Here is a 9406-nt window from a genome sequence, read left to right as displayed (position 1 = left end):
AGCAAAATTGAAGGAGTTGTCGTCAAAAACAGATGGGTTGCTCATATTTTTTAAGGAAAAATGAGCAGTAAACGCTGTACCATTTCCATCAGAATTAAAATTAATCGTGGACCCTTTACAATTAGTTTTGTTTTAGTGTTTTTCATACGATCCTGAAGTTAGACCGGTTTAGAATGCATATTTTTTGAATAATGTACGGTAAAAGTTGAAAACATATTTTTCATTATTCAAAAAAAATTGCCTTATTTATATAATAACTCTGAAACTGTAAAAGATACGTAAAAAATGATAGACAACGATCTTACAGCTCTTGAAATTATCTTTAAAATACTTTTTTGTAGGATACTATAGCTTCAGAATTAACCGAGTTACAGTAAAAAAACCAATGACATTTTTTCGGAGCAAAATAGGCTTTTTGATTTTTGGAGCAAAATGATTCAAGTGCGCGTCAGCGTGTATAAAAGTTTATATGCAGCGTAGTAATTTTTTTTATTTAAAAATTGATTATAATAAAAATATTTTACATTAATATTGGGATAAGAGTTGAAAATGGCAAAAGTAAAATATTCCTTCATAAACAATATAAGGGAATTTTTATTTTAAATTATTGCACAATTATACCATTTAAAATGTAATTTTTTGTCATTTTTGTAGCACAAGGGTTGAAAAGTGTTATGAGATACAAATTCTTTCATAAGCAATGAGGGAATTTTTATTTTAAATAATTGCACCGTTAAAGCAATCCAAGCTTTTAAAAAGTATTTTTTTTATCTTTTTTTGTCAATAGAGGGGTGGTTTTTAGGAGTTGAAAGGGAAAAATATTTTAATTTATTGGTCAATTTTAGGTTAAATTTTGTATTTTTTTTAAATCCCAACATATACTACGTAGTATATGCTCGAAGAATCATGATGACTCGGTTTGAGAATTGACGAACAATGAAGTTCGAGGTTGGCATCAAATAACATCAATGAAATTGGCCAATAAATTGTTGTAAATGGTGAGTGTAAAACGGTCATCAAAAAATTGTGCAATTAATTCATTTGTCAAAAAATAATCAATTTATTATTCAATAAATTGTCGTGTGTAAAACAGCTTTTAGAAATGTTTGAAAATATATTTATCATGTGCTAATTTAGCAGTCACAACCGAATATAAAATTTCATTTAAAAAATCAACTTTTTGACTGCCATGCCTTATAATACAATTTTTTAATCTGTGCAACTTTTATTTGACTGTTTCCTCTGTATCTCTAATAATAACAGAGCTATTGTACTTCTGCCACACAAATGGAGGTAAGCATGGCCGTAATTTCAGTTGCCGAGTTAACATCACCTGTAATCATAACTGTATTGTATACGAACGCTGTTGCTTTTTGCTTTCATTTTTCTTTTTCATGACCACAAAAGTTAGTTGACGGAGCCTCAAAACTAATTTTGTTGTTATTATTTACGGAAGAACATTCACGTTCCCATTCGATACACCCAATTTAACATGAACTTGCATAGTCGTTATTTATAGAGTTAATTTAAACATTACGGGGCTTTTGGTTAATTTGAATTCCCATCATCTCGATAAAAACAAAATATGTGTATGCTTATTTACAATGAAATTTAGAGAATGTCGTACTTATAATGTTTTTATAGAAAGTAAAATTTAATGGAATAGGTCTTGATTTTGGTGTATTAATTTTACTATACAGGGCTTCCTCAGTTTGTGCCTGATATGAGCCTTTTCAAAAAAAAAAAAATTATAAAAAGGTACTTTTATTACTTTCTAGTGTGTTTCACTTAAAGTCGGAAGCGGGCTGGCGATGGCCGATTTCCAAAATTATTTTTTTTTATGTGGTAGTAGGTACTCAAAAAGGCCTACTTTTTGATATTATATTTTTTGACGTGATCTTTTCTACGGCCTACTATGATTAATAAAAGACCATCAAAAATTAAAAACATATTAGGCATTTTTTTAAGGAAGAAATGGATAGCTTTTCGATTTGATCACACCTCCGGGTGTTCACAAAATAGGTGCAAACTTCGAAAAATTATTATTAACAGTGGAAAATATTTTCAAGGTAACCGTATGTAACTATATCCTCGCAGTTTCATTGATTTTACTTATACAGGATGCTCACAACATGATAGCCAAATTATATTTTTTTAAATGTACCAGAAATGAGTTTCACAACGAAATAATATTTAAATATTACTGTTTTTTATTAGCCCACCACCATTTTGTATGCACTGTTCAATTCGTTTCCTCTTATTTCTAATAACTCTCCTCAACTGATTAGATGTGGTGTTATTTGTTGACATGCTTGTCTAATTCTATTACAATTATTACATAACTCTTAATTAAAAAAATGGGGCCCTGCTTTTTTAACGTTAATCTAAACACAGAGATTTTTTTAAATTTTTTAAATAATGATTTCTGGGATTCAATACATGCACTTCTTCTCCAGCTCCGGACTTGATGCCTCTTGATTTTTTTTATAGGGAACTTTGAAAAATTAAGTGGATTGAGCAAGACCCCAGAAAATTTATGTAATAGAATTAGACAAATGTCGACAAATAACACCACTTCAGTTGTGCAGTTATTAGAAATAAGAGGAGACGAATTGAACAGTGGACTAATAGAAAACAGTAACATTCAAATTTTATTTTGTTGTGAGTCATTTCTGGTATAATAAAAAATATATATAATTTGACTGTCTTATTGTGAGCACCCTGTATACGTGAAATCAATGAAACTGCATGGAAAAATTAATTAAAATTATGAAAAAATACCTTAAAAATATTTTTCATTTAATACAAGACATTGCAATGAGTAAAATTTTTCGAAGTTTGAACCTATTTTGTGAACACCCTGTAAAGGCTATAATAATGATTAACGAAACTTTGTATTTAGGGTTTTGAGGTGTGATCAAATCGAAAATGCTATCCATTTCTTTATTAAAAAAATGCCTAATATGTTTTTTAATTTTTGATGGTCTTAATGATAGTAGGCTGTAGAAAAGATCACATGTCAAAAAATATAATAAGAAAAAGTAGGCCTTTTTGAGCACTAGCACATAAAAAGGAAATCGGCTAACGCCATCCTAATATGGAGGTGTTTGGACTTTAAGGGAAACACACTGTATATATATGTATATCCTGAAAATAAGAAAAATTTTAAGACCACCCATTTTTAAAGCTTACAATGAAGTGGCATATAAGATATGTTTAATGAACACTGTCAAATTTTAATACCTACTATTTTTTTATGGTATGCAAACGAGGAAGGTGTAATCTTTTTTATTCAAACTAAAGATTTTTACAAAATGAATGAATTAAAATTAAAATGAGTTTTATGGGAAGCAGTATGGAGAAACCATCTAGAATAAATTTTGTTTAACATAGCAAACTTTATTCAATCAAGTATTTGACTCCAGCTACAGCCGTAGTTCAAATTATTTGTAAAAGAATTTTTTCCAAACGAAAATTTATATCTTTCCCTTATTTTTTCAGGTTACAGATGCTTCAAAACGACGATGTTTCTCACTGGATTCATCTTCGCGTCCAGTATAGTATACCTGATATGTTTGCAGGGTGAACTGATGCCATATTATGGAAACATTGGTAAGTATCGTAGCGAAAAAAGAATATATCATATCAACCTAATAGAAAAATTGTACCAACATGCCTTATATTACTTTCCATCCCCAGGAGTTTCCTTACTTGCCGGAGTGCTTTTCGGACTGATCACAATGCTGGTGCAGTACGTGGGGTTGTTTATGAGCGGCCTGCATACAGGCGTGCTCTTGGGCTTGGCGTCGCTGTTGACGGCAGACCATTTCATGGAAACCTCTCCCAAGGGGTCCGTTTGGCTGTGTGTGTCTGTCCTGCTTTGTTCAGCCGTAACAACCGCCATTCTCAACTTATACTTTAGAAAAAGTAAGCAAAAATCAGTTTGAAATATCACTGTTTCGGTAAATTAAAATTTTATACAAAACATAGTATTTAAGCGGAAGATATCTCCAAATGTTTTAAGATTTATGTAAAACTACAGTGTGAATAGGTGACTCGTGGTAATTTTGTATTATTTAAAAGAATTAACATTTTCATGTCAATTCAAAATGAATTTGGAATATTTGATGGTAATGTTTTTTGACACAAGTCTGTAGTACTGGTTACAGTTGTTTGTTGTTTTATTCTTTTGTGTTTTTTCAGTGTATTTCAACATATGCTAAATTCATTTACCGAAATTTATTATGCCATTATTACCTAAGGACTCCTACTAATTATTCATGAGAACAATGAGAGTAGCGACATCTATTACATTAATTTGCAGTCACTCTCTTGGGGGGAAAACATTAAATTTTGTATTTGGTTATTTTTACATTTCTTTGGCGGTATTCTTTAATTATCTTGAAGAAAGTGTGAAATGCAATTTATTTTTAATGTGGAAAGCAGAACCAAGTTAAAATATACAGGGTGTCTTACCGGGAACTGCGTCGATCGATATCTAGGAAAGTACTGCCCCGAAAAATTTGGCAATATGGCAATGTCCCAGGGGCGAACACAACTGAAATATCTAGAACCTTCCAGCACTTCTGGTTATATCGGAAGTTGACACGAACTTCGTTATTTTAAATGGGACACCCTATATATTATTGCATTTTCGTATTCTACGTGAAATTTGAGGGTCACTTTATTAAATATTCCCTATACCTAGGAGTTATAGATGTTGAGATATTCATTTTTAAAGAAAAAATTTTACAGATGCAAGGGTCCGCGAAGATGCTAGTAATTCTTTTCAGGAGCGTGATGTCAAGTGGATTTTTGGTATCTACAAAGATCATAGGTAGGTGTCAAGTACTGTTAAATTATTGTTGTGTCTCGAATAGTTTTTGCCGAAAATTTAAATTTTAGTTTGTTTGTTATTTATGGAAAATGTGTCAAAGTAAATTTAAGAACATGTGGAGAATCTATCGATTTTTTCCATAAATAACAAACAAATAAAAATAATCCTCATAAGTATAATTTAAACGATCCCCAGGCATTTTTATCTAAATTTTCACCAAAATCTATTTGAGACAACAATAATTTGAAAACTAACTTGACATTTTGAAGTGTTTCTGGTCATGGCCAATTTGACAACAGGTCTGATATGAGAAAAAGTGTCCAAAAAAGAGAAAATTTCAAATATCTCTAAAAGTAGTAATGGTAGCCCTAACAATGATTATATGGCTTGAAAGGAAATTTCTATCTCCATACAACAGAGTAAAAAAATACAGGGTGTTCCGTTTAAGTTAACAAAGTTATAGCTGTTTGAACTTTGAAGTTATCAAAATGTAACAGCAAAAATTCAACGCTTAGTATTAAATGTTTTAATTTGTTGGTATACCATAATTTAGTGTTACCTATGTCCTTTACAGGTACTAAAAATCCATTTGATATTACACTCCTGTAAAGAGTTACTAGCATCTCCGCGGACCCTTGCATCTGTCAAATTTTTTCTTTAAAAACTCATATCTCAGAATCTATAACTCCTAGGTATAGGGAATGTTTAATAAAGTGACCCTCAAATTTCACATAGAATCCGAAAATGCAATAATATATAGGGTGTTCCATTTAAAATAACGAAGTTGGTATCGACTTCCGGTATAACCAGAAGAGCTAGAGAGTTCTAGGTATATTAGTTTGCCAAATTTTCATGATTTTCGGAGCAGTACTTTCCTAGATATCAATTGACGCAGTTCACGGTGGGACACCCTGTATTATTCAGTACCAAAATGCGACATTTTACTTTCCTATGAAAGGGCAACTTAAGAAAGATATGTTCTCTCTTCTTTAATTATAAACACTTTTTCATCTTTATAGGTCTCACGATACTGGGCTCAAGTTTATACGGAGGAGCTGTGCTCTCAGTAGCTATAGATTACTTTGTAGAAAGATTGTCGATGGTGTCTTGGATGTGGCAACGGGTGTCCCTCAAACCGGTACAACCACCGCCGTGCTGGTTTTCTTGGATCGTGCTGGGTGCTTGGCCGACCTTTGTCTTAGCGGGTTTGATAATTCAGTTCGCTTTTACAGGCAGGGGGATCCATCACGAAGACGGTACAGTTTCTTTACATGCTTCTCAGTATCAGATTTAGAAAATCTATTTTTGTAGTTGTCTTAGGACGTGATGTATGTGTAAAATTTGTAGTAGTTTAAAGAGCTTTGTTAATGAGATAAACAGATATGTAGTAAGTTGTTAGAAAATATACATTTTGGAATGGAAGCAATTTTTCGTTTTACTGTAATTTCAGCAGCAGCTGGACGAAAAAAGCCGAGGCCAAGTACCAGAGGCATTACGAGAGCTGACCGAGCTGAAATGCGGCAAAAGAAGTACAGATATCTTTATCAAGTTCGAACGGCTCATGGAGATGTTATAAGCCAGGTAAAAATCTAATACTTGCGCTAATCGTCAGAGTTTATATCGTTAAATTTATAATTTTTCAGAATTTCGTACAGCAGTTGCAAAAAAAAGACAGCACAGACGGCCAAGGCGAATGTAGTACGCTTCAGTCGGATGCAACCCACCTCACAATTCTACCGGACGCACAACTGGCTGCCCTTACGGAAAGTGAGGACGACAGCCAGACGGAAATAACAGCCAGGCGATGAATACTCATTGTATTTTTTATTTTCTTGCTTGACGAGATTTTTATATGAAAGCTTGGTAGTTGAGAGAACATTGAAATTTTGAAGAGTTTTATATTCTAAGCTTTTAAGACAATAATGTACGAGAAGGGGAATTATGTAACAAAAAATGAGTGAAACTAATTATTATAAACTGCATTTAATGTTAGTTTTAACAAACGTTTCAAGAAAAACTGCCATACTACTACGTTTTCCAAGCTATTAGAAAAAAAGTTAGTGTTTAGTAGAAAAAACGCACTAAAATAGTATCTGTTTTTCAAAAAATCAAAAGGAAAAGTCATTTTAAACAATGATTTCCAGTCCCTCTAAATTTTCTGAGTAGTTAATTGCTCACTATACATTTGTAAAAAATATTTTTCTATTTGATACTCATTTGTATTATCGCAGAGGAAACTCGGACAATGACAATTTCAATACATCGGCAAATGACTATCTTGTTGAAGTCATAACACTCCAAGTCTCAAAGCAAAGACTTAGTTCAAGGAAGGATGAGCTATAAAACCAAATCTTAGAAATCCAATATGCTATCAACATTCTTAGATTGATAAAAAAATATACAGTGTGACTCACTAAGAACAAGGACATGCCTCGAAATTTTTTTCTAGCGCTCAACTTTTTTTTTATAAATAGTGCCTCTTAGATATAATCGAACGAATTGCAATTAATCCATGGCAAGCTGTTTATTTTTCCAAAGTTATTTTTCTAAAATCACATTAGCTTTGCTCCTATCGCAATAGAATCAGTTTCCTACAGTCGCATTTGATTCGATACAATGAGTTTTGAACTTTATGTAAGCATTATATCGGAATGCTTTTGACTGTTGAAATTTGTTTTGAATAGCTCGAGGAATATTAAAAACTTAATCTGAAATTTCGTCCATTTGTAATGCGGAGTAATTGTAATAAGGCCACTATTTATTTAAAAAAGTTATTTCACTCCTGCATCCTAAATAAATTTAGTGAAGTGTCTCAGTTGTTCATAGGCCTCATTGTATATTTTGCTCAAAAATATTTGAACTAAGAATAATTTAAAAAGTTGAATAAGCACAAATTACACAGGCACATAAAAAAAATTCATGAACCAGAGGGTAGACCCCCACTATTCTTAGGTTTTTGGGGTTGCTGAAACCGAATATGACCATAAAAAATCATTTCAATTGCCTGTTTTCCCGCTAGCGCCCCCTGAAGGGGGTTGAATTTTAAATTTTCATACAAAATTAAAATGTATGCGTATTTCTATGTTTTTTGGGACGCTGAAACCGAAAATGACTACAAAAAATGATATCCAGTTACTCGATTACCCTCTTGCACTCTCTTACAATCATTTAAAAGAACCAGCAGGATCCATATGAAAGTTGGCTCTCGGTAAATTGCGCTAACGTTTTCAGAAAAAAGAAGAAAACCAAAGTTTTCATGGGCTCAATGCTCGAAATTTCAATGATCCAGAGTCAATTACCTGTTAAATAGACAAGTTAAATAGTACCTCCAGCTTCTATGTTGTAAACGTCAATACTTCACTGATCAGAAATATTAGCTCTTAGATGTATTTTTGATTTGGTTCAACTCTTAGCGCAACCCAGGAACAATGGCGTGGAGGTGGTAGGTTTCTGTTCCCTTTGGGGTGCTTGATTAACGTGAGTCCCCTTGCCTCTCACAATTCGAGGTGCTTGATTAACGTGTGAGTCCCCTTGCCTCTCACGGTTCGTGGTGCTTGATTAAAGTGAGTCCCCATGCCTCTCACAATTCGGGGTGCTTGATTAACGTGAGACCCTTGCCTCTTACGGTGCGGGGTGCTTGATTAACGTGACTTCCCTTGCCTCTCACAATTCGGAGTGCTTGATTAACGTGAGTCCCCTTGCCTCTCACAATTCGAGGTGCTTGATTAACGTGTGAGTCCCCTTGCCTCCTCACGGTTCGTGGTGCTTGATTAAAGTGAGTCCCCATGCCTCTCACAATTCGGGGTGCTTGATTAACGTGAGTCCCCTTGCCTCTTACGGTGCGGGGTGCTTGATTAACGTGACTTCCCTTGCCTCTCACAATTCGGAGTGCTTGATTAACGTGAGTCCCCTTGCCTCTCACGGTTCATGGTGCTTGATTAACGTGAGTCCCCTTGCCTCTCACAATTCAGGGTGATTGATTAATGTGAGTCCCCTTGCCTCTCACGGTTCGGGGTGCTTGATTAACGGTTCGGGGTGCTTGATTAAAGTGAGTCCTCTTGCCTCACAAGATTCAGGGTGCTTGATTAACGTGAGTCCCTTGTCTCACACGATTTGGAGTGCTTGATTAACGTGAGTCCCTTTGCCTCTCACGATTTGGCATTTACCTCTTTCTCTGATAACGAACTCTCTTGCTTTCAAACGATCTTCTAAGCCAGTTAAACTGTTATCTGCCTTCACCACGTGGAGGTGTCTTAGTCGCAAAAGTAGATACGGAATCAATTCTATTCCGGAGGCATAAAATTAGATTCATCTTTTAAACGTAAATCAGATTGGTCGCTGAAGAGCAAAAACATTAAACTTAAAGAGAAAACAAAATGCAAACGGAAAAAAAATTAAAATATCTTGTCTAGAATAAGGTGTCAAGTTCAAAATATCGAAAGGCAAAATAAACATGGTTATGATAGTTTAAAATTCAACCCCCTTCAGGGGGTAAAAGCGGGAAAACGGGCAATTGGAATAATTTTTTAGGGTCTCTGGTTCATGATTTTTTTTTGTGTGCCTGTGTTA

At 33.8% G+C, this 9406-nt stretch overlaps 1 protein-coding gene across 2 annotated transcripts; it reads left to right on the top strand.

The window, feature by feature from the left end:
• Positions 1 to 3501: 3501 nt before the first annotated feature.
• On the top strand, positions 3502 to 8718 carry LOC108909428 (transmembrane protein 198; the record flags this gene model as incomplete). Of its 2 annotated transcripts, none has more annotated exon segments than XM_018713761.2 (5): positions 3502 to 3612; positions 3700 to 3927; positions 5857 to 6093; positions 6291 to 6418; positions 6481 to 8718. In XM_018713761.2, coding segments are annotated over 5 exon segments (869 nt in total), but the record flags the coding sequence as incomplete, so codon positions are not given.
• Positions 8719 to 9406: the final 688 nt, after the last annotated feature.

The sequence above is a fragment of the Anoplophora glabripennis genome, unplaced genomic scaffold (genome assembly GCF_000390285.2).
Source record: "Anoplophora glabripennis isolate ALB-LARVAE unplaced genomic scaffold, Agla_2.0 scaffold337, whole genome shotgun sequence".
Lineage (NCBI taxonomy): Eukaryota > Metazoa > Arthropoda > Insecta > Coleoptera > Cerambycidae > Anoplophora > Anoplophora glabripennis.
The sequence above is the reverse complement of the archived record's forward strand: the minus strand, read 5'-3'. Positions and strand labels throughout refer to the sequence as shown.